The sequence below is a fragment of the Clytia hemisphaerica genome, unplaced genomic scaffold, assembly GCF_902728285.1.
Source record: "Clytia hemisphaerica strain Z4C2 unplaced genomic scaffold, Clytia hemisphaerica genome assembly, whole genome shotgun sequence".
In the NCBI taxonomy this organism is placed as follows: domain Eukaryota; kingdom Metazoa; phylum Cnidaria; class Hydrozoa; order Leptothecata; family Clytiidae; genus Clytia; species Clytia hemisphaerica.
This window is the reverse complement of record NW_027103734.1, coordinates 66,596-92,272: the sequence shown is the minus strand read 5'-3', so window position 1 is coordinate 92,272 and position 25,677 is coordinate 66,596. Positions and strand designations below refer to the sequence as shown.

Sequence of the window (25,677 nt, the reverse complement as noted above, 5' to 3'; positions counted from 1 at the left end):
ACTAATCAGAAGCTTTCGCTGAATATTCACAACCTCGACCCCATACCGCGAATATCACAGCTCGAATAAATATCGAGCTGTGAAGGACCAGGTTTTTTTTTTAATACAAGATCTTGTATTAAAACGTTCGCAAAGTAGAATGCGAAAGCTTGCTAACTCAACTAGATTTTCCTTGCAACTGTATGTACCTAACGTACGGGCCAATCGGTGGGGGCAATTTTTCAGTCACTTTTGATAATATTTTCATACTTTATGAAGACAAAAGACCCCGAGATACCAGGCTCTTTTAAACCACAAACGAGAAAACTTTTTTATCGTTTTATACTCCTTCTTTTCATAAAAAAATATCTCCAGATTATCTTTCAAGGATGAAGAGTGAACCGTCCCAAATTTCATTTTCAAAAATGAAAAGCAAAAGTTTAAAAAAGAGACAAGTTTATCACGAAGCAAATGGAACACACTCATTTCATTGGATTTTGAATTTAGCATGAGTTGTTGCAATAAACAGACTATACCTTTAAAATCATAAAGGTTGGTGAGTTAGTCAAAACACAGATTTGATCTGCAGCGTCACGCTTCAGCTTGGTCTTTTATTTTAATAACTTCAGAAAAAGTAAATACCCTACCATGGCACACAAATTGAGTGTTTTATTCCCTAGGGATAAGGGATAAGGCCGATAGAAATTCTTCAAATGGAGAAAAGCTTCATTCCATTTATTCGGGCTGTGATATTCACAGTAGAGATACCAGGCTCTTTTAAACCACCAAAGAGAAAACTTTTTTTATCGTTTTATACTCCTTCTCTTCATAAAAATTGATTGAAAAACGCCATTTCGACCTCCGAGGTTAATATTTTCTCTATGAAAACTTGGCCTCTGAAGTCTGATTCTCAGGGTATCGACCCCATGTATCCCAGGCTTTATTTACGTTACGTTACTTATAGACCCCAGAGAATGTTATTTATCGCTCCTTTCTTTCAGTAAGCATAAAAAAGTTTGTAATACGCAGGGAATACAAAGCACGACATATCTAGCCCCAACCTCGTGCCCGTGTATCCCAGGCTTTATTTATACTACTGATGGACGCCAGAGAATATTATCTAGCGCTATCAGTAAGTATAAAAAAGCTGATAATACGCAGGGAACGAGGTTGATCTAGCCCATCTAGTTAATATTATCAAAGACTTGGTTATAAGTCTTTGGTATAATTATGACCAATCACGGATCAGCAGAGAGTAAAATGTTTGAAAAAAACAACAAGGAATGATGTAAAACCTTTCCCTCTCTGCCCAATTTAAAATACTCATTGTGCATAGATCGGTGCATGACTGTCGCAACTGTCTAGATAGCGATCATTGATTATTTCTCGGGTTTGTATAAAAGTCAATTAAGTAACTATGCGTTAAGAATATTACACCCTCAATTTTGGAAATTTTGGAAATTTCTTAAGAATATACATGACCCTCAGTCAAAGTACACTATTTAAAAAAAGCGATTTCCATTTCTTTTGCTTTGTCTTTACAAAAAACCAGAACAAACGGTTTTTGATTTCAAACACAGATGATGCGAATTACCGAAATGGGTGGACAAAATTTCGACTACAATTTTGTGGATATTAACTTAAAGGTTTTGATTTTAAATAAGAGTAAAATCGTTTGGTTACTCGTTATTTTTAATTTACAAGCTTTTACACATCGGATTGACACGGATGTGGAGCAAGATTGGTCAGAAAGACTATGCTTATATCAGCATAGCATAACAATAGGAAGACGCTGTCCCGGTATGAAATATGTGTCTGATATGAAACGGGAACACTTATGTAAAAACAAAACCTTTAAACTTTGGAAAAAATGTTTCTCAGCAATGCCAAGAAAGGCAAACAGCAGGTAGATCAATTTCCGCAGGATCAATGGCCCGCAATGGCTAAGTGGTCAAATGCATCAGTACAATATACAAACCAGGGGTTTGCGGTTCGAATCCCCGCTCCTTCCAATGTTCCGGGATTCTAACAGAACGATTGAAAGACTGTCTAAAGATCCTAGATTACTAGGCCATTCGCATAAAATATGGACTCTATATAACACAACCAGCACCTCACAAACCTTATGCACAGGGGACTAATGAACGTCTATTTTTTATTTGCTGCAGCTTGAGGACAGTATAATGCGCTATATAAATCAAACAAAGATTTGATACTTAGATTTATATATTTCGCTTACAGCAGACATTCCTTATACAAAAATATGTTTAGTAAAAAAAATCTAAAATATTAGTATACTTTTTGAAATAGAGCAAAAAATCTTTTGTAGTTGGAAAAATATCCTGTCTGTAATTTTAACTCTACGACAAATTTATCTACAGATCAAGATTATATCAAAATACTACAGTCAACTTGAATTTCTACATATCATTCGAATCTTTCTGTGATTTGAACTAAAATATTGGTCCCCTCAGCTGTAAAGTGTTTCAAATTGCTCTGTTATTCGAATCTTTTCTAACTCGAATAAAATTTTTGGTCCCTTGAAAATCGAATTAGAGAGAGGAAGTCAACTGTAAATAAAAAATTCTAAATCATTTTTAGTGTCCAAGAAAAGGTTTAGTCCACACCGCAATACTTTCCAACGAAAGCTCATCCGTACCGCGTCGTATTCTAAAGTAGCCGTCCTCACCCCATTCCGTTCCCCAAGAGTTTTTGACGATCCAGTAACGTACTCCGTCTTCCATTCCGTACCCGACCACTACAACAACGTGGTTATTCACTTCAAACGGATTGAAAGATAAATCGGTCGGCACTGAAAAATAAGAGGATAGAATTCTCAGTTGTATTGAAGTTTTTACAAGATGCTCATATAATTGGTTATTTGAAATAATAGAGATGACGCGTTCTTTAGAAAAATATAATAAACGTTTTTGTTTGAATAGTTAACGACCAATCCAATGACAAAAATTCTTGTAAATGTTCAACTTGACCCAGAATTCTTGGGGATGAGCTGGAGTTTTTATTCTTGATATGCGTAAGTCAAGATGACGTCATATCTTTTAACGGAAGCACCCAAAAAAGCCGGTTTTTGACCTCTGTGTTTCTATTTTTAGTAACACAGAGAGGTCAAATCCCGGCTTTTTTAGGGTGTTTCCGCTAGAAAAATGACTTACGCATATCAAGAATAAGATACTTCACTAATTGGTAATTTGAAATAATAGAGATGACGCGTTCTTTAGAAAAAGCAATAAAATCCTTTGTCTCAAGATTCAACCATCAACCGAATCATCGAAAACCTTGTAAAAACTCCAGCTTGACCCAATTCTTGGATGGAAATTTCTTATAAAAATTCACGCTTTCTTATAAGAACAATTTTATAAGAACACAAGCTTGAAAATCGGTCAAAACCTGGAACTAATTAAGAACAGTCTGAGCCTCAGATTTTAGAAACTACTAAGAAAGTACTGATTTTGAAACAGATTTCATGAGATTATCAACAGTTTTAAGAAACTAAGCGTATTAAGAACATCGTAAGAACATATATATAAATCTGAGAATTTCAAAAAATTAAGAACCAGTCTGGGCAAAATTTACTGGTTCTTATAAAAAGAGTATGGATCAATAGGAAGTATAAAAATCTACGGATCAAACCAGAGAAAAAATGGAAAGAACCTTCATAGCTCGAGCCTCCATAAGTCAAAAATCCGTGACTTAAGACTAATAACTCGATGCAGTTTACTATTTGCGAATTCTCCAGAAACCTCCAAGTGTAATCGAAGTGAGTTTTTTTCGAAAGAAATCTTTTACATGATCCCCAAATGTATAACAGTAATTACTAAACTATTAATTATGGAAATGTCACTTTTAATTGAATCGAAATAATAGACAGACTTTATGTTATGATTCTCTATCACTGACTCTTTTTAAAAAGCATTGATGATATTTTTTAGTTGTGTTTTCAACGACGGGAATAAAAATATCTACTTTGAACTTCATCCAAGATCTTGGATGGTCGTCATGGTTACTTTTGTCTTCGTTGATTGAGTGATGAATAGAATCTCGATTCGTCGGCACAGCGTCAATATATGATTTTGACCTCTGCTTTTCACGGTAGTAAATGACATTTTCCATACTTTTTGATCACGTTACCATTTTCAACACTTTCGATTGGTTTATTTTCTAGTCATATGATCAAAAGATATGCAAAACAAATCCTTTTACGTACAAAAGCTGTAACTGTTAAAATAGAAAAATACGAAAGCCTTCAAGACCGGGGTTTTTTATGATGACTACATTTAGACTGAGATTGAAGACACGTGAAGTTTTTCCCTTACCTTGGGGTCTTTGGTAAATACCGCTTTTGTAATGAAAGAAATCTTGCGTCACATTAAAGCTGACCACTATCGGGCCAACTTTCACCAACGCCAAACCCATCAGGGCTTCATTGCAACCACCGTAAAACCCACCCACATATCCGTAATCCGATACATGAATCCGATCGGATCCGATATTCCAGTTTTCACAAGTTGTCTGTTCACCAGTGTACGGATAATCACTTTCCATAACAACTCCATAATCTTGAGCGAATTTTCCGGCTATCAAATAACCCATGCCTGCAATAAGAAATTTTTTACAGAGTTTTGAATTGTTGAACTGAAGGACGAATTCTTAAAACATTCTATTCTAGGGAATCTACCTTATAATCAGCACTTGAGCATCTTTCCTATTTCTTTACTAGGGGGAGCATCGAGAGGTGAGAGGAGTTGGGCACGGGATATAAATTTGAAATTCGACTATTGGTAGATATCGATAATTAGAGATCCGAATTTAATCATGACATGGAATTCTTTTTTTAATTTTGGCGTATTTCGGTACATTTTAGCGAGGTAATTGTTATAAAGCTCTTTATGGAGTTTGGTACAGGATTGTCCTTGTATCAGGAGATTTCCCTTGACTGATGAAGCATCTTTAGGAAGAGGGGGGGGGGAGAATTAGCATCTTTGGTGAAGATTTTGGCATCATTGATGAAGTCATCATTCTTTGCAAATTACCGAAAATAGGACCTCCCACTAGCTTTTTTTAACTTTATTTTTTTTTTGCTCAAATTTTGTGAGGCAACTCCATGTGACATTAGTTTTTGGGGCATATAGGATCAATTTTTACCACCTGTTGGTATCCTGTATTTTACAGACCGGCTTAGAATTGCCCTTTTTGCCTAAATCAGATATTGTATCTAGTGATTGGAAAATACTATTGACTTGAAATTTTGACAAGTATTACGGTATTGATAATACAAGCTTGCAGCCAAAATTTCTGCAAATTGGACAGGCGGTTATGCTAAAAGTTAGCATTTTGGGTAAAATACTCGCATAGCTAAATTGAAATAAATTTTGCACACAGCCCTCGACCGTCAATTCAGGTCTTCGGCCTTTAATTCAGGTCTTCGGCCGCTAAATCAGGTCTTCGGCCGCTAAATCAGGTCGCTGTGTCCGCTGATAGAAAATAGAATCTGCGAGCCCCCCGTCCAAGATGCTTCAACTAGTAAAAAAATAGGAAGATGCTCGAACGATCAAAAATTGAAGATTTTATTAGAGATCATACTGCTACAACAGAGCATTCTTTTTCATTTGAAGAAAAATAGTTTTAGAAATATATATAAACCTTGTACAAAAAACATTCTATGGAAAAATCAACTAAATGCAAAATAATGAAAGAAATACCACTCTATATATACAAATATTCTATAGAAAGAGGGAGTTGACGGAAAAAAGATATACCTTATCGGCCAAAACTTAGCCGGCCCTAATTTTAGTCACCTCGTCAAAATTTAATCACTGAGGGCCGACTAATAATTAAGACCGACTAAAAATTTTCAATAATTATATATTCGTAAATTCTTTGTTAAAGTAATACCGATATGAAAAGTGGGTTAAGGAAAGCTTAATTATAAACTTTCAATTTGGCCTAAATTTTAGTCGGCCCAAATTTTTAGTCGGCCATAATTTTAGTTACCAAGCCAAAATTTAGTCACTTAGGGCCGACTAAGTTTTGGCCGATAAGATAGTCGTAGAGTAAGCTAAAATTCCGGGAAGTTGTGGTGGCGAGCTTTAATGACTAATACACGGATTGCAAAATTATATCAATGCAGTCAAAACATGTCATTACTCGAAAAAGTTCACGTGATTTTATTCCCATGGGACTTGCTTTACAACTTACAGCTTTAATAGTGTCAATAGATTTGAAGCAATCAGAAATAAATATCATGTAACCTGATGTAACAAGCACAAAAAAATTTCGAATGAAAACGTGATTTGTCTTTTTGACTCATAGATTTATAAAGCCCGAACGGCTAGATAGATATCGTGCTTTTGCTGAAAAGTGTGCCGAGGTTAGGAAGGAAATCCTACCTAAGTCACGTGATATTACACAATAATTTCAGCGCTTGACCAATCAGAAGCTTCGCGGGTTTTCGAAAACAATGGCAGCAACATTTTTTGCAATATTCACTTTTTTTTGCTTGGAAGAGCTTAAAGCACTCCATCTAGCCCTACTTGTTATTTTGCAGCCGTACATGTATTGATAAAAAAAAAATTCAAAACTGTTAATTGTCATATAGCTGGGCTTAAGTTTACACACAAAAATAGTTCGACAAAACAAAGCGTGATGTCGTGTCATAACATGAATTAGTGTCCAACATAGGGAACAGCCCATACTGCCATAGTCTCGATTGCCAGCTCATCCGTACCGCGACGAATTCTAAAGTAACCTTCCTCACCCCATTCCGTTCCCCATGAATTTTTGACGGTCCAGTATTTCATACCGTCTTCCACTCCATACCCGACCAATAAAACAGCGTGGTTGGTGACTTCAAAAGGGTTATATCCAGGGTCATCCTCTAGCATTTCTAGAGAGAAAGGGAACATGATGTTATATCAGAACAGACTGACAGAGGGGTTCCAATCTTTAATGCACTTTTTTTACGGTTAACTGCTTCGTATAAAAAGTCACCAAAATTTCGAGTAAACAAACACTCTCATTGGCTAAGAGCAAAAACATAAACAACAAAAAATGTCCAGAGTAAGAGCACAGAAAGCCCATTTTTCTCATACTCTGCACATTTTTTGTGTATGTTTTACTCGTTTTCTCGAAATTTTGGTGACTTTTTATACGAAACGGCTAACCGGAAAAAGGTGTATTCACAAGAGAATCGAGTTTGACTTTACTACCAAGTTATTTAAAGTATGAATTTTACACATTTATCATAATTGAATAAAAGGTCGAATCAACCAGATCTTTTGTTCGACCCCCTCTTACAGTCAAAGTTTCTCTGATATCATTTAGAACCCCTTAAATCAAGTCAGTTTGGAAAAGTTATGTCATTTCAACCATTATGAAAGATTTGCGTACGTAATCGCCTGTTCAAATCTCCCATAATAATGGCTGAATATTACATTACTTGCGAAATACAGTCAACTCCCTCTATAATTCGAATCTTTCTGTAATTCGAACTAGAAAAACTTGGTCCCCTTAGCTGGAAAGTGGTTTAAATTACTCTCTATTCGAAAAATATTTTTTGGGTCCCTGGAAAATCGAATTAGAGAGAGATTCAACTGTACCTGAAAAACCTCTTCGAAAGCAAATGGTGAGCCGAACAACTATAGATCGATAAAAATTTGACAAAAAGAGATAAGGGGAAAGAGCAGAAAAGCAAATGATAAACTTTTGATAAATAAAAGCTTGAAACAAATAGGAAAATACCTTATCGGCCAAAACTTAGTCGGCCCTAAGTGACTAAATTTTGGCTTGGTGACTAAAACTAGGGCCGACTAAAAGTTTGGGCCAAATTAAAAGCTTATAATTATATTTTCCAGTATTTTAAGCTTTCTCCTATTTTCCATTTGCTTGTAAATTTAGAAATGGCCCAAATTTTAAGTCGGTCTTAATTATTAGTTGGCCCTAAATTTTGACGAGGTGACTAAAATTAGGGCCGACTAATAATTAAGACCGACTAAAATCAAGGCCGACTAAGTTTTGGCCGATAAGGTAGAAAATAAAGGGCATGCATACCTGGTTGAGTATAAATACCACTCTTGTATTGAAAAAACTCGTTCGTGACGTTGAAACCAATCACCAAAGGTCCAACTTTATGTAACGCCATTCTCATCAACGCCTCATTACACCCACCATAAAAGCCGCCCACATAACCGTAAGCGGACACGTGAACTGATGGAATAAAATCTTGCGGACACGATGCGTCTTTTCCGATATACGGATACTCCTGTTCAAGAATGGCTCCATAGTCTTGTGCGAATTTCCCGGCAATCAGATACGGAAAGCCTGCAAAAAGAAACCGGGCAAAGTTTTTTTAATTTTATTACGAAATTTACTAAAGTGTGCAAAAAATAATTAAAATGGTCCACTAATTCTAAGGTGGTCTAAGAATTTGATTTTTTAAGCTCTGTTGGTTTCAATGTCGTTAAGCCAAGTTTTTTCCTTACAAGCTTTACATATCTATATAATAATAGCCGTCCGTGTCTGGAGCCTTTTTTGTAGCGTTTTGGTTTTCGCGAGCGATTTTAGCTCTCGCGGGACTTTTATTAGGGGGTATTGTTTCATTTAAAAGCAACAGTTTTCTGCCTTACACGTTTTTTTTTTATAAGGAACACGTTTATAAGGAACTCGAGGCTGAAAATGGTTCAAAAAATAAGGAATTGTTAAGGAACTGCTCAGGCTGAGAATAAGTGGATTTGAAAATAATGTACCTTTTATTGGGACTAATTTGACCAAATTTTGATCTTTCAAGGGGCAAAAAGTTCAAAATTTCCTATGTAGTAAGGAACTCCATAAGGAACTTTGAGACTGAAATTCTCTGTAAAAATAAGGAACTCCAGGCTCAGAGCAAAGTTAAGGTTCCTTATAAAAAAAAACGTGTATTTTATTAAAAATAGGAAAAGTCAAATCCCCCTGTTGAAAATTCTTAACACATCACAAAATTAATTGCAAGATAGAGAAAAAAACAGCATTACTCCGAACACATTTTGTCAGTTATCATGTAAATTCTACGATAAAAGATTATTAGCAGTTGGAATAAATGATATTTTGTGAAAAGTCGTCTTCGACGACGTCTGGAAACGCTAGCTTTTACGGCAGCGACGCCGATTTCCTGGTGCGACAAGAACATTGAGTTTTTAAAGCCCGGAAAGAAGGGAAAAGAAGTTTAGAGTCCGAAAACCCGGGCTTAAAACATTCGGAAAAATAGCAAAATGGAATAGACGGTAATTGCGTAGAAAAAATACGTCTAATATAGGCTATATCCAAACCGGCTGGCTCTGGATCTCGTGAAAACAAATAAAAGACTAAAAGTAAGTCTGCGACCGCAGTCGGAGGCGACCCGAAGGCTCTTCTTTCGATAGCTATCCACCCGGTAGGGGAGGGCGCCACTCTTTCTCCCTGGATATCTTCATTTACCCTTGATCCTTCTCTTAATTGCCGAGCATCAAGCAGAGAGACATCAAGTACCATTTTGAGAATCATTGGTATGACCCGGCTGGAGGCTGAACCCACAACCTTGCGAACCGTAACCGGATGCTCTACCACTGCACTACGGTCCAAAGACTAAAATTCCTAGATTAGTGGGCTATCCACGTAAAATATCAACTCTATCTCAAAACTCAAAACAATTGAGCCTCACCTCCATCGCATCCTTGAGAGTAATTGGAGCAAGAAACGATATATTGCGGTGAAAACACAGGTTTGATTCGTCCGTTGGTTGCGATGGCAACACCAGCCTCTAGAGCACCCATGGAACCGAATGAATAGCAACTACCACAGCTTCCCTGGTTACGAATGGGCGTGACGTAACTTTGACCTTCTTTGTTGCGCCAATCGAAACTTTCTGGAAGATCTTTAACCATCTCTCGCATCTCCGGTGTGATTTCACTGAAAATCAGAAAGCAGATGGAATAAGTGAATGTCAGAGGAAATGGTAAACCACAGATTTCTGTAAAGCCCAAAGGGCTAGATGGAGTGCTTTAAGCTTTTCCAAGCATCACTTAGATTCGAAAAATATGATTAAGAATGGTAAACCGACTTGAATAATAGATTTGCAATGCCTTATCTTTCAAATAAAATCATTACTTAACTCATTTTTGAAACAACTAGAATCTTTAAAACAGTCCGCCTAGGCAAAAGCCTGAGATTAAGAACTCCCTTAGGACTGAGAACTGCCAGGCCACTTAATCGCGGCGTCCAGTCTATCAAAAAGTCTTAAGTGGACCCCGGGCTAGGTGAATGGATTATGGAAAAAATGAAAAATACATACTCAAATAGAGATGTAGTCTGTAAAATTCGTTGAACATTGCATTCAATTTTTGATACCTGTCCATTTAGCACACAACGTTGTTTCAGCGTTCATCTAACGTTATTTGGACGTTGTGAACATTAGATAAACGTTGAAAAAACGTTGTGTGCCAGCTGGGTGTCCACCATGCTATTTTTTCAATTCTGATTGATAAATACGTGAAAACTGTAAACTCACCTTGGGCGTACATTTGGAACATTTTTACGCCCTCCCGCCAATTGAATCATATCACTAATGGTCATATTTTCAAAGCGTGGGTACGCAGCCGCCCTCCACGTTAATTGGTGATTGTTAAGACGTTGTACGTAATCTGATTTGTCTCCGTAACGTTGACTTTCGAGGAAATGAGAACGCGACGGGCGGACGTGAACTTTACGTTGGGCGGGACCTTGGTCTTTGACACCTGGATAGAAAAGAAATTCATGATAAGAGCCCGCTTTTAGGAGGCCAGTGATCCAAAACCGTTTCACTTTTTTTCAAAATGTCCGTGACCGACTTTTTGATATGTTTCCTAGCCAATTTGAGGGTGCTGATTTTGAATTTAAATGTTACCAAGCTTTTGAGTAATTTGCGTTTTTAGGCAAAAAAATCCATGATTTTTGGGAGGGTCTCTAAAAAAAAAACCTATACTACGTGATATCCACTACCCTTGCCATTCCTATTACTCTATTATGCCTGATTTGTTATTGTTGCTTTATTCATCTAGTATCATCTTTTTGAGAAAAAATTTTGATTTTCCTGAAAAGTGGAAGAGTTTTAAGTACCCTTATTCCCTTGTGTCGCCTGATTTGCTCAAAGAATAAAAGAGAAAAATTTCAACATTTCTAGAGAGGGGAAAGAAAGAGATTTTTTCATTTTCAGTTGGGGGGAGGGTGATTTGGGGTGAACTGACCCAGGAGGAAACTATGCTATAATAAACAAAGTTACCATAATAGCAGCCACGATTTTTGACAGGAAACACGGGTTGTTGTGTATTCAATTCATCGCGAACCCATAAGCATTATTCTTAATTTTTTTGGCCATTTTCATAATGAAGTGTATTCACTTATAAAAAACAGCGTTTACTGATAGCGCCATATAATAATTCTCTGGTGTTCATCAGTAACGTAAATAAAGCCTGGGATACACAGGAACGAGATTGGTATAACTGTTCTTACCATAATAGCAGCCCCAATTTTGAACAGGGAACACGGGTTGTTGTGTATTTAATTCATCGCGAACCCATCCAGTGAAAGTGACATTACAAATGCTGACGATGACATCTTTAACGATTTCTTTGTATTGGAGAAAAGCGAAGAAACGACGCCCTTTAATGCTGACGTCAAACCTGGTATAGGAAGAAAAAAACATTGTTGTAATTTGAAGAAAAAAACGTTTTTAAAGCCTTTCCCACTTTAATCTATAATTCTAGAGAAAAACTTAAACTCGTTTTGTCATGTTTATATAAGACATTTAGCTTCAGAAGATTAGGTTAAATAAATCAGTCTAAAAGTTTTGACCTACGGTAGAAATCAGAGGGGAAGTAATCAATAATTTTACTTCCAAATCGTACAACTGGGTAGGAGGGGGAAGCAGAGTAGACTGAGAAAATATAATTTAAGTTCTGACATTGAAATATTTGGTTAGCCCATAATCAGTTTTTGGGAAGATCAGTCCCCTACCAGGGGCTTTTCCAAAAGAAAATTGAATATGGGGGGTGTAGGATATAACATTTTTTGGAATTTTACCCCGCGGACAGCATGTCTAACCCCCGAGACAAGCATCAGTTGACCCCCTGGACATTCAAAATTACCTTCAAACTGAGCAAAATTACCACCAAACAAAGCAATTTTATATGATTATATACCATATTCGAGCATCAATTGATTTTAATAGACGAAAAGTAGTCTAGCAAATGGATTACAGGAGAAATAATGGAGTTTTCTGTGGAAACTTTGAAAGAATAGGAGCCTTACAAAAGGGTGTAATATATATTCACTCACCCTTGATTATATACCATCGTCCAAGTTCCTATACTACCGTCAGAATCCATTACTTTATCAGGGAACATCAACTCCAAATGGATTTTCTCCACAGGATCAACTTTCCCTTCTAGAGGACACTGATAACCGGTGGTAAAATTTGACTGTCCGATATAAAATGTCCATTTTCCTACTACCTCCGGGTAGGAGCAGTTTGTCGGGACGTCGCAACGAACGGCAGCGAAGCAGAACACCAGGATGCAAATATAAGACAGCATTTTATTTTATACTTGTTTTTTCTAAGATAAAAAAAATGTAAATGAAAAATAAATGAATAGGATGATATAGAAATTCGTATTTTTCAAAAAACTTTAATAGCTCAGAATAAACATTCTGGCTGAAACATCAAAAAATCAATCAATCAATCAATCAATCAATCAATCAATCAATCAATCAATCAATCAAGCGAAAATTCAGTCAGTCAGTCAGTCAGTCAGTCAGTCAGTCAGTCAGTCAGTCAGTCAGTCAGTCAGTCAGTCAGTCAGTCAGTCAGTCAGTCAGTCAGTCAGTCAGTCAGTCAGTCAGTCAGTCAGTCAGTCAGTCAGTCAGTCAGTCAGTCAGTCAGTCAGTCAGTCAGTCAGTCAGTCAGTCAGTCAGTCAGTCAGTATATACACTTTCTACATTAACGCTGAGGTCAAATAAACCAGATCCTTGTTTATGATTTGTAAACTATATTCGGTCAGCTACCTCTTTTAAAGTAATCAAAGTAAATCGATTAAAAGGAAACGAACTATATAACACTCAACTGATTCTTATTATATATCATGCTTTAACATAAAACATGACGTTTATGACATAACGCATTGACAATAAAATCTAAGAGTTTTTTAAGCCACATAATACCTATCTCTTCTATTGTAAATAGAGGCTACGTTTAGACCAGCCTGGCATTTGTAATTGCTTGCAGTATTCTTTTGAATTCTATTGTTCCGCGCAATTGTTTAGTTTGTCAAATGCCTAATGATGCCAGCGTGTTGGCATTTCGTTGGCATTTGTAATGCCATTTTGAGCAAAGGAATCCCCTTTTCTGGCATTTCAAATAAAACAAAGGAACCAAAACAAAGAGAAAAAATGACATTTTTGATTGTTTAAAGTATTTGCACGTTTTTTATTCAGTTCTTTCTATAGATTGTAAAATTTGCAAGATTTGCCATAGCCTAGCCCTACGGCAAAAAGTTTCAGTCTTAGGGGTCTTCGACAAAAAACTTTCGAATTTTTTATCGGCATTGGGCCGATAAGCTTCAGACCCCCTCCCCCCTTGCTGTTATCGGCCTAAATTTTTCAAATCCAACTTTTACATCTTTGAAAACACAATTTCCTCCAATCTTGTCCGCCATCGCCTTCCCACCCGTTCTCGTTGAATTTTTGTCTATTTATGCACCAACATTGAGTTTGTTCATACCCGCATTGATATTGTTAATCAAAACGAAAGTTAAAATGACGGGATGAAGTCGCAATATTTCGAAGGAAAAGGCAGCGCGCTGGCCAATGAAAAATGAGTTTTTTATCAAAGCTATTTCAAAACTGTACTTTTAAAGTTGCAAATTTGCGCGCAAAGGTGAAAGCAAGTGTAATCATATGCTTTCAGTGGAGTTTGTGGACGAAATCAGAAAGAAATTGGCTGAATGAAAGGATTTTCGTCTCAATACTTGTTTTTTTATCGGTATGTAGTTGGACCCCCCCACCCCCTTATCGGCCCAATGCCGATAAAAAATTCGAAAGTTTTTTGTCGAAGATCCCTTAATGACTGCAGTTTTTGAGAAATTCCATGCTTTTCATTGTTTGATCTGTCAAAGTTGAACTTGAGGGAATCACCTTTTCAGTAATGACTCTAAAAAGACGATTCCTTAAATGCAATGACAGAAAATACAATGGAAAAGCTATTAAAATCGAATCCCTCATGAGCAAATGCCAAATTACAAATGCCAGTTGGTCTAAACGCAGCCAGAATTGAGTGATCTTTCTCTCGAAAGCAATAATCCATCGAAGTAATTAGTAAAACATTAAAAGTATTTAAGTTTAGTAAAATACATTTCCACTTTTTTTATTCAACACCAATTTGCAAGTTTACTCAAACTTTACTGATGTAAACGTGATCTAATGGAACATATGACTGTCTGGAGAGCGTGCTTTTGCCTCGATTATCTCAAACATAAACAAGAGAGGTTTCTATAAAAAGATTTCTTGTTTACATTATGTCATATGATTAGACATGTCTCGATTTTAACCTGATAAAAGTAATAAACGGTTGTATGAAAACATGATACTGTCGAAGTCTCAATCACCGATTTCTGCAAAGCTCGAAGGGCTAGATGTCGTGCTGTTTCTGAAAAGTGTGCCGTGAGGTCATGTGACATTATAAATGAATTTCAGCGCTTGAACAATCAGAGGCTTCGAGGATTTTCGGAAACAATAGAATATTTCTTGCGATATTCACTTTTTTGCCTGCGATGTCTAAGAGCACGACATCTAGCCCTTCGGACTTTATAAATCTGTGTCTCAATGGCACAGTGGAGTGCTATCATACTTGCTTTTGTTTGGAACATACTTAAAAAGTGCATGGAAAATATTTGCTCACTCAGGGTTCCCAGCACTTAAGAGAAATATTTTTCCCTGACTTTTTCCAAAAAAAGGCCCTTTTCCATGACTTTTAGATTGACCAAGGTGCCTTTTTCCCTGACCAGAGCAGAATATTGGGTCTTTTTCCCTGACCGTTCACCCCAACGGTATTTTGAAAAACACCATATTGAGATAAAAAAATAAAACTTAACAAAATTTCAAAACATATATTTTTTAAAAAGTGAGTCTACTAAAACTCCACTAAAACCAGGATACAAAAGGAGTGCCCCCCCCCCCGGATCATTTTTCTACCACTAAAACGAAATAAAAGAAACTAATGAAGAGATAAGTAAAACAAAACTGTCAGAACTGTGGAATAAATAAATATCACAGAGCTTACAATACACCAATACTTACTGGCTGATAAAATACCTGCAAAAATGAAAGATGAAAAGGATAATATCATTTCAATTATCATTTGTAATTTGGAGTTGACTGATTTTGGAATTCCCTGACTTTCCCTGACTATTCCAAAAAAAGTTCCCTGACTTTTCCCTGACTTTCACTACTTTTTCTAAATTTTCCCTGACTTTTCCAGGTTTTCCCTGACTTTTTCCAAAAAAGCTACTTTTTCCAGGTTTTCTAGGTTTTCCCTGACCGCTGGGAACCCTGTCACTCTCAATCAACCAAAAAAATGGAAGAAAAGATGTTTACGTAATCTTTTCGATGTCCTCGATGTCCTTTAATCAAAATAGTGCAGTAAGCTTTTTGAAGTTGATATAGAATTTAAGGTCATCATCATTTTCTACATGCAGTTCATTGTAAAAAAGTACTGATTTTTACATTTTAGAGCTATAAATGTCGCATGACCCTCATTATCTATGACAAGTCTCTTCTGTAATCCAAATAAGAGATAATATAATTTCAAGCTTATTAGGCGAGACCAGTTTAATTTGTTGTTCTATGGGCAGATCGTTAACAAAATATGGGTCGGTCGGTCGGTAAAATAAGAATAAATTTTTCATTTATCAAGGTTGGTAAAGTACCGAAAATGTTTTCTAAAAAATATCCGGATTCAAAAATTCACTTTTTTCTTGAATTAATTTTCAGCGTTATTCAAATTTAATTCTTCCAAATAACTAGTGTGTAAAATATATTGTAGTGGAAATTCAATATTATTATTTTTTTGATTTTAGCAAAAATAGGGTCGGTCGAGCCCGTAGAAACAACAAATTAAATTGGTCTCGCCTTATATGATTATGTATGCCATGTTATATTATCAAAATAAGATCATTTTCTCATCAAGCTTATATCTTCACCATTACGTCATTGAATCGTAATGAATTCATGGATAGTTCTACAGAATCAAAATGAAACAAAATATTATTTTCAATTTTCATAGCATCGCCTAGACTGATAAAAAACCATTTAAAAACCTCTGAAGGTGTCAAAAAATTCAAAAATCTGGTCTGATTGTATATACAAAAGTAACCAGGAAAAAGACCCTTCAGCATAAAGAGCGCCATAAGTCAAGGGCGGAAATGCCTGAAAAGGGTGGATTCAAACGCCCATCAAAGTTTTAGCAGTCGAGCTTTGTTTTTGAAGAAGCTCACTTGCATATCGTTCCATTAGTTCTTGTTTTTTACGCTGAATCAGCATATCTTCGACATCTTTTTGAGTCGGTACCGGTACATGAGAGACGAATCGTTTGTCTCGATTACCCGATTCTTCCTCGCCTTCCCCGTCACTTTCGTTTTCACCGAAATCGAATTTCTCCGACGTGTAGATATTCTCGTCCGCGTCATCTGGCACTTTTATTTCTCCCCGATCACGTTTCTTTTCCCATTCCGTTATTTCCTCTTTCCGATTCCGTTGTTCTAGTTCCATTTCCAAAGGCGCTAAAATTCCGTCATCGTCGTCTCGGTAACCATAGTAATCAGCATCAATATTCTTATAAAGTTCTCCTCTCGTCTTACGGGGCGCTTTGGGTGGCTCCTGCTCAAAAAGCTCCCTTACGCCCGGTAAATCTTTAGCCGCCCCGAAATACTTATAGCCTCTATTCCCTGGTAGTTCCTTTCCTTCATGATCAAGCATCCGCGGGCCGACTTTTGCGTAATTCGGCCCTTCTAATTGAACAATACGTTCCTCCCAGTGGCGTTTCTCTCGTAATAGCTTATTAATCTCATCATTCAAATCACGGATCCGGAACTCACCCATTCCCGCATTTTGAATCTGTGAAACTTTTTTTGATATCTCACGGATAATCTGGTGGCGCCACTTCTCCGCTTCCTTCAAATTGTTGCATTCCGTAGCTAGGAACGGCCGCCGGGTTGCCACTTGCGGTTTGTCTTCCGCATTCATCATAGCCGTCCAACGGGACAAAATGGCCATTGCTTTTTCCGCACTACGAGCCATGATGGATGACTATGGACTTAGGTCTTGTTTTTTTATTTTTATTTAGTTTTCCTGAAAGAAAATCGACAGTTACTTGATTGTGATATCTAATATATTGTAAAACTACGAAAGAACAAAATGAAGGGAAAATCACTGTTCTGTATTACGGTGCATTAAAAGAAGACTTTTTCAACAAAAAACCTTTTGGTAGCCATAGAATCCAAGCCCGGGAACCTGGTGACGAAAACCCGTTTGCTGAATCCGATTTTCCCGATGTTTATGCCGGCGATGGTTTCAGGAACGGATTAGGTCACCTGGAGAGAGCTAGCAAAATTTTCTGTGGTTCTCATATCCATAGTTCGTGTAAAAAACCTTAGTCTGGGAGCCTAATGTTATAACTTTTTGTTAGCTTTTTCTTTTGTTGATATGAAAAGATAAAAATCGATTTGTTTGCTCAGTTATTGTTCACGTTACCAAATACCCAAAAATGTGGATTGGTCCACAATTCATGATGAATTCATGACGTAATGTTTGCTACGGAAATATCCCGGTTTTAGCCAGTAGTGGCAAATTTAAACTAGACAAAAGTTGTATTAAATTTGTCCATACTGGCCAAAACCGGGGTCTTTTCGTAGCAAACATTACGTCGTGAATATCATGAATACTTAGAATAGGAAGGGACTAGTTCTAGAATTCTGAACACGAGTCTTGTGGAGAGTTTTATTGGGAATGGTATCCTTAAACAAAATTAGGGTGACCCTAAAAGCAGTTTACACTTTTTTCTTTTATGAAAACAATTTTATTTCAACAATGAGGCTCAAAATCGCCAAAAAATAAGAACAGTTTAAGAACAATGTTGAGGCTGAAATTACCCAATTTCAAGCAATTCAAGGGTCAAAGTAGAAAAATTGGTTATAAAGCCTAAATACCTCTATTACACCCTATAAATGAGAACAGGATAAGAACAATTTGAGTCTCAAAGTGACAACAAATTAGTACCCGAGTTTCAGCAAAACTTTACTGATTCTTTAAAAGAGAAGTTTGTTAATAATACGCCGTTCAGTGACATCTGTAAAGATATACAGGCAGAAACAGGAAAGGGTCTCAAGTGATCATTCCAGTCGAGAATACTTTAAGCATTGGTTTTTAAAAAGTGGTGTGCAAAACTTTTAAGTGTCAATGTCACATTAAGTCGTGTCATATTATATAAGAAGTTTGATATTTTAAGAAAATATAATTTACACATGTTTTTTATAAGAACATCCAAAAAATTTTATAGTCTTCGGATGTTCTTAATGTTCATATCATCTCATTCTGACGTCAAATAAAAACTGAACGGACGTGTTGTTAAAAGATGTAAAGATGGCGGAGAAAATTCAGGAAAATCTACGAAAACAACCGAATTCAGCATCAACTTACGACCTTTGCAGCCCATCTGAATGTGTTACAAGTGAAGAAGGAAGATCCAAAGACACACTTGAATGCAAAAAGTGCAATCGAATCGTACACTACATTTGTTCAAAGCTCCCCGTCTATCAAATCCAGTTATGTCTAACATACAAATCGAGAGCTTTTATCTGTCAAAACTGTGTCGTGATCACCCCTGATCTATTGGAACGGGTCAATTCATGTGAAACATCAACAGTTTCAGGATTCCGAAAGGAGATAAAAGCTTGCGAAAATATAATGAAAGCCCAGGATGTAGAAATCACTCAACTTAAGTCCAAAGACGTTAATACAATGATCAGCGAAATAAAGGATAGCTTTGAGACCAGAATGGCAACGATCGAAAAGAAGATGGAAGACATCATTGAGAAGAAAGGAGAAAATAGATCACAAAGCTACGCAGCAGTCGCGTCGAGGCAAATCGAGAAAAACATAGAAAACGTACTTCGAAGGGAAAAACAGGAGGAACGACAGATTCAATCCACGGCGTGCAATCTAATTCTTCATGGTGTTGACGAATCCACTGAAGATTCAGAGGAGTCAACCAAAATCTACGACGAAGAATATCTAAATGAAAAAATCTTACCTAAGAAACTAAGCTTAAGGAATATAAAGATTGAAGAAACTCAAAGAATCGGAAAATTTTCGAAGGAAAAGGAAGATGAAAAACGCTATCGACCAATAAAAGTCCGATTTGCAAACGAAGAAGACAAAAATACAGTGTTAAGAGCAATCACTAAAGGAGAAAGATTGCCCTTCCGTGTGACAGAAGATCTTACGAAAAGTGAAAGGAAGACAATCAAAGAGTGGTGTATGAAAGCCCAAGAAATGAACACGTCACTAAAGGATGCAAACTTTAAATTCAAAGTCAGGGGGAGCCCTAGGAAAAAACTTTATCTTAAGAAAATTGTAAACCGAACAAAGAGCGGTTCATAGAGGCCCATGTGCTCGCACGGTGGCCTGCGAACTTGTATAGCATTATTATTAACCTTTTGAGCTTTTAGCCTAAAATATTCTTATTTTCGCCATTTTGTGAGTACTTTTGTCCATTTTCATAACAAACCGTGTTTTTTAAAGCACGCAAAGTTTAGAATGTTCTTTGCTTGTTCTTAAACATTCTGGCCATCAAAGACTTATGTTCTTATATACTTTGTACTAATAAAAAATATGTACGTCTAAACCTATTGTTCAGCCCAGTGAGAAAATAGAATTTGGAGCGAATACACGTTATTTTTAGCATGGTTATAATTTACGCCCGCTTCCGCCCCGGTTGAAATTGCTTAGGGATTTCAAGGGGTTTAGAATTCTCTAATTCGGGCAAAGGCATGGTTTAACGGGCAATCCATTTTTACGGAATCTTCTTCTACGATAAATTTTGAGTAAAACTGCCCTGACTTTTGAAATTTAACAGAGCTTTCGGAAGGAATTGCGTGTCAAAAATATAGGAAATTTTAAAGCGTGCAATTGCACGCTTACCGCAAAAGCCGTCACCCGTCAATCTTGCTTAACGATTACCGCCCGTTTCAGAACAATTTCGAAAAGAGTGTAAAAAAATTCTGCCATTTTGATAACCGTAGTGGTCCTAAAACCCGGGTAGGTGGGAGGCACTCGATTAAAAAACAACTGTACTTGCGGCCCAAAATTAGGTCTTTGAGATCAGATCCTAACAATGTGCAGAGAAACTTTAGCCAAATTTGAGTAAATTTGGGCGAAAAATCGATCCTTACAGTGCATTTTCTTGAAAAGTTTTGACCATTTTTAGGGAAACTATAGTCAGATTTTCCAAATTTTACACCCTTAGAATGTACTTTTTCTGACCTTTGCTCATTTCGACCCTTACAGTGCACTTTGGGAAGCTTGGAAAATGGACACGTACGGTAGATCGTTTACCTTGAGTGTCCTCCCCCGGGCCCTAAAGCCAGCCTCTTTATTATACACCGTTCAATCTGTTGACGTCTGTAAGATATATACGGGAAAAGACAGGTAAAGATCTCAAGTGATTACTCTAGTCGACAATAATTTAGCATTCGTTTTTACAAAGTGGAGTGGAGTGCAAAAGTAGCAATGTGATATCAAGTCGTGTCATATTATGAAAGAGGTTTTATGTATAAGAACATAAGGCTTTGATTGTCAAAATACTAAGAACAAGTTAAGGACATTTTAAGACTTCGCAGACTCCTAAAAACCAAATTTCTTATGAAATCGCACAAAAATACTGAATTGTGAAAATGAGAACGCTAGGCTACCCAAAAATATCCGAAGGCTTCACAAAAATTTGGGATGTTCTTAAAAAAAACGTGCGTCTTAACTTAATCTTAACCTTGACCTACTGTTCAGCCCAGTAGCGAATATCGCCGAAACCCTTACACAAGTGTGAACATGACTCTGAATAAAAATAACATACTGGAGTAGTAGAGGAACACGAGCATTGCTTTGTTTTTAGTTTCTTTCTATGATTTGACTTATGTCGTTTCGTCGTTCACATGACTTAAGGTTCAATCTCAAAATAAGTGTCTTGGAAGATTGGAAATCTTGCAATTCTGTTCTGCCTTTGAGATTGGTCTTTTTGTCATACGAAAGCATTGACTATTCCTCTACATGAAAAAAAGGGCAATCTCAAAGATGACCACCACAGTAAAACTTTGAGTTTTTTAAGGTACTATAAATTTTGAGATTTAACCTTTAATCATGTAAACGAGGATTTGTTATTGCATGGCGTAGAAAATTAAAGAAAAGGTGACAGTCTAGAGCAAAATAAACCAGTGCAGTGCTATAGAGTGACAAATATAATGTATGATTTGTTATGTGTACCAGGGTTGGGTTTTTCTGAGAAAGGTTATTTAAGGTTTTATTTTTACATAAGTATTTCCGTTTCATATTAGACACATATTTCATATCAGGACAGTGTCTCCCTATTGTTATATTGTGCTGAATAAACAAAAAAATGTATTTCTTTTCCTCTTTCTGACCAATATTGCTCCACATTCGTGTCAATCCAATGTGAAAAAGCTTGTGAATTAACTCTTATTTAAAAACAAAAGCTTTCAAAGATCTGAGTGTTCAAGATAAACTCAAGTATTTCTTAAAATGAATTTCAAATGGTGGTGTTTTGGTACTAAATTGCAGTGTGAAAGGTGCATAGCAAGAGATGAATTTTGGAAACCTAACTTTTGATCAAGCATACTGAGTGGCTCAAACCCGATCGTTTAGACACACCTGTTATTGATCTCAAATTAATTTTAGACTTATTGAGCTCCTGTGAACTTGTTTGATTCTGTACAGTAGTTATCTGATATTCTGATGGCGGATTGGCGGCCAATCAGCCCCCGGGGGAGGGTACGGGTATGTACCGCCCTTAAGGGTACCTTTTTTGGACTTCCAAAGTCTCTTTAAGGGGTTTGAAGAATCAGAAAATGAAATTTCAGTCCCACTAAAGGGTCGGAAGAATAGGAAAATTTGAACTTTTTGCCCTCGAAAAGATCGAAGTTTGGTTAAATTTGTCCCAATAAGGATAAAAAAATTCACAAAATTTTCTTTTTCTCCTCCTTTTTAGTCCCGCTAAGGGTCCGAGGTTTGGAAGGCTGAAGCTCTTAAAGGAGCGGGCCAATTTCCCATCAGAGAGGCCTTTGATGTGCTGCATCTCCAGTCAGGTTCATCTACAATTACGTGTAAACATTAAAATATTTCAATTGGACCCTCTAATCCCCGGAAACGAAGGCTGGGGTCCAGGCTTCTCGCTACAAAATCCTTGACGCATTCTTTAATCTCATTCCGTAATCTAAACCTTCCGGATATTGCAAAATTTTCCCGACCTTCAGAGCTTTGGCATGTTAGATGAGAATTTCTGCATCTTGGTACCAGTATAGTGTTTTCTATTTTTTTAGATGTTATTAAAAGTTGAGTATGTTGAGAAAGCTGGTTTCAAGGCTTTAATGGCAGCGTGTGATATCAAAGCCGGAACGAAGCTTATTGACTTATCGGGAGATACGGAAATTCTCCGGGAATCTGCCTGGAATACTATACATATTACTGAGAAAGAACATTTAGTGATCACAACAAAACTTTTGTATACAAATCACTGTTGTAGAACTCCTAATGCTGAGTTTGAGTTCAATACGCAACCATGGCTGTTGGTAGCTACGCGAGACATACGTAAAAACGAATGGGTTACGTACGATTACGCAACAACGGAATACGTAAGCGGAAGAGCGTTTGATTGTCAATGTAGCAGCGGAAAGTGTCGTGGAAGTTTTAATGGTTTTAGCGCCCTATCAGATGATGAGAAACGTGACATGATTGAGAAGAAGAAAATTTCACCTGTCGTTTTGGCGCTCCATCTTAAAGAAAAAGCGTGACCGCCATTTTAATTGGAAATGCGTAACTGGACTCTCATGCCGACATTTTTTCTTGTCTTTAGAGTTGGAAATTATTATCATAGTGATTATAAATAAATAATTGATTGTTTGAATTAGCAACGTTACGGTAGTAGTGCAAACACAAACGTTTTGGCACGTTCATACCAATGTTAATTTGCTATAAGATTCTATAATCTTTTATTTGTATATAATGGAATGTACGAATTTTTAAAGAATTGCAGAGCTAAAATTTCACCCCTAGAAATGCGTGACTTCTTTCTTACACAAGCCCTTCTTAGACAACCACCCTTTTAGACGACTACTTTCTTCGATGACCCCCTCTTAGATGACCCCCCTCTTAGACGACCCCCTTCTTAGACGACCCCCCTCTTAGATGACCCTCTCTAAAATGACTCCCTCAACGTTGAAGAATGTCGGTACCAAAAGCTTAGAAAATGTTGAGTGTTAAGATTGCATAATACTCAAGTTACGCTCTAAAATTGTTTTTGAAATGTTAAAGACATAAGGAAATGTACAAACATTGGTCAAAGTTCAAAAGTACCAGAAAAAAAGACACACCTTTCTGACAAAAAAGCTTTAAGCTTTAAGCGTGATCCCAAAGTTTCTTGCCGCCATTCCTACACAACCTCCACAATAGAGAAATCTGTTTCAGCTACTTTGTTTACAAACTTAATTTTAAACATCTCTTCAGTTTGCAGAATTACAATACAATTGACATTCCCTAATTCGAACTCGAACAGGGAAAATTTGTTCGAATTATAAGGATAACTGAAGGTCCCACTTGACAGGGAATGGCAATTACAGAAAACTTTCCCTAATTCGAACTCGAACAGGTAACTCTCTCTAATTCGAACTCGAACAAGGAATCTCATTTGTTCGAACTACAGAGAGATTCGAATTATAGAGAGTATTTTAAGAGAGTTCCTCCCTGACGAGGACTGGGAATAAGTTCATATTATAGAAAGATTCGAATAATAGAAGTTCGAATTATAGAAATATTCAAATAATAGAAGTTCGAATAAGCAAGATTTTACTGCAAGTAGACTTACAGACCATGGATTATAGACAGTAGACAGCACTTTGAAATTCAACATTATGAAACCAGACAAAATTGATAAAAAAATCCAACAATCAATCAATCAATCCAAATTATCTTCAGTTCTCCAGTTAAAGTGTTTTATTCTTTTACTTTTTTGTTTTTTCTTCTTAATTATTAGTTCCCTGAAAATAAAAGAAATATATAAGTGAAGCTGCTAAAATTGACCTAAAAATACTTATATTTATTGCTTATTTTTGACGATTTTATCGATTAATTCATATTAATTAAGTAAGAGAGAGAGAAAGAGAGGTTCTACTCTAGGTATAGCGACCGTAGTGTAGTGGTAGAGCATCCGGCTACGGTGCGCAAGGTTGTGGGTTCAACCCCTAGAGGGTCATACTAAAGATTCCCAAAATGGTACTTGATGCCTCTCTGCTTGATGCTCAGCAATTAAGAGAAGGATCAAGGGTAAGTGGAGCAATCCAGGGGGAAAGAGTGACGCCCTCCCCTACCTTCGGATAGATAGCTACCAAAAAGGAGCCTTCGGGTCGCCTTCGACTGCGGTCGCAGACTTACTACTCTAGGTATAGGAACCAATAATTCGAATATTCTCAGGTGCCAAATAAACAGGGGGCGGGAAGGTCGGAGAAATTATACCTTTAAATACCCCAAAAAGCAACTATAGGCTAAGGAATGGCAAAATAAGGAAGTTACAGGCTAAAACCTGGCTATTTAGAACAAAACAAGGGACTGCGCTTTTGACAGGTGAATTAAAATTTTTTCAAAAAATTAATTGCCGGAGGAGGGGGACTATTAGCCCCTCTTGGGTGGAAACGATAGAAAAATGGACCTACTTCGCATGGGGGGTTTAATTGTTGCCTGAGAGTAGGGCGGATAGAAAATTTCGACTCTTTTTACAATAGATACAATAATTCTACACCGGAAAAAAAACAACGCACAACCACGGATAAAGTGACTAAAAAAAGTCACATTAAAAAATTGTTTCAGATAAAAAAAAAATTCATCCTAAATTTATCATAAGCAGTTTGAAATAATATAATACAAGGAGAACTAATTTTAGTGAAAAAATATTTGACTATATACACGAAAAAACAACCAAGCACCAATCAATCGTAGCTATATACTAAGAATAAAAAATCATTAAAATTTTGTTTAAATTAACTAGCCATTCGGTTTTGAGTTACTCGAACGAAATTTCAGTAAAAGGACGGCCTATACAGTCCCAAAAACCTTGAAATGGGCGTGCGTAATATTTTACCTTAAAGATGCTAATATTCGCAGTGAAAAAACATTCTGAAAAGCCGCATTCGACGGGGAAAATATTACAGAGCAGCCAGCGGCGAAATATTTCAAAACTTCTGTTCTTTTTTTCCAGGAGAGAGAATTTTGGAGTCAGGAGCCAGTTATTTTCCAAGCATTTAAAAAAAAAATCCACAAAGGAGCATTAAATTAGAAAAAGTTGCATTTATTTTTCCAGCACTC

At 36.7% G+C, this 25,677-nt stretch overlaps 2 protein-coding genes across 3 annotated transcripts; both read right to left on the bottom strand.

Moving 5' to 3' along the window:
• Window positions 1-2,190: 2,190 nt before the first annotated feature.
• LOC136805019 (dipeptidyl peptidase 1-like) lies at window positions 2,191-12,599 on the bottom strand. Of its 2 annotated transcripts, none has more exons than XM_067061549.1 (6): window positions 12,322-12,599; window positions 11,497-11,666; window positions 10,517-10,742; window positions 9,671-9,918; window positions 4,314-4,592; window positions 2,191-2,791 (listed from the first exon to the last, which is right to left on the bottom strand). In XM_067061549.1, the coding sequence occupies exons 1-6, from the start codon at window positions 12,576-12,578 to the stop codon at window positions 2,577-2,579; spliced, it is 1,395 nt and encodes a 464-aa protein (XP_066917650.1). In that variant the 5' UTR covers window positions 12,579-12,599; the 3' UTR covers window positions 2,191-2,576. The 2 variants fall into 2 exon arrangements, with proteins under 2 accessions (XP_066917650.1, XP_066917651.1); XM_067061550.1 differs by lacking the exons at window positions 2,191-2,791; window positions 4,314-4,592 and adding exons at window positions 5,578-6,883; window positions 8,047-8,316.
• A 3,675-nt stretch (window positions 12,600-16,274) lies between these two features.
• Window positions 16,275-17,395, bottom strand: LOC136805016 (pre-mRNA-splicing factor ISY1 homolog). Its single transcript, XM_067061545.1, has one exon. It carries the CDS (start codon window positions 17,332-17,334, stop codon window positions 16,480-16,482), a length of 855 nt encoding a protein of 284 aa, XP_066917646.1. The 5' UTR covers window positions 17,335-17,395; the 3' UTR covers window positions 16,275-16,479.
• Window positions 17,396-25,677: the final 8,282 nt, after the last annotated feature.

Bases quoted from the DNA above. Each gene is read 5' to 3' on its own strand.
- LOC136805019 (XM_067061549.1), bottom strand. From the start codon at position 12,578: ATGCTGTCTTATATTTGCATCCTGGTGTTCTGCTTCGCTGCCGTTCGT. The intron at 4,593-9,670 runs GTGAGGCTCAAT...TTCTTATTGCAG, and splicing joins CTCTCAAGGATGCGATGGAG to GCATGGGTTATTTGATAGCC. The intron at 2,792-4,313 runs GTAAGGGAAAAA...CTTATTTTTCAG, and splicing joins TATTTACCAAAGACCCCAAG to TGCCGACCGATTTATCTTTC.
- LOC136805016 (XM_067061545.1), bottom strand. From the start codon at position 17,334: ATGGCTCGTAGTGCGGAAAAAGCAATGGCCATTTTGTCCCGTTGGACG.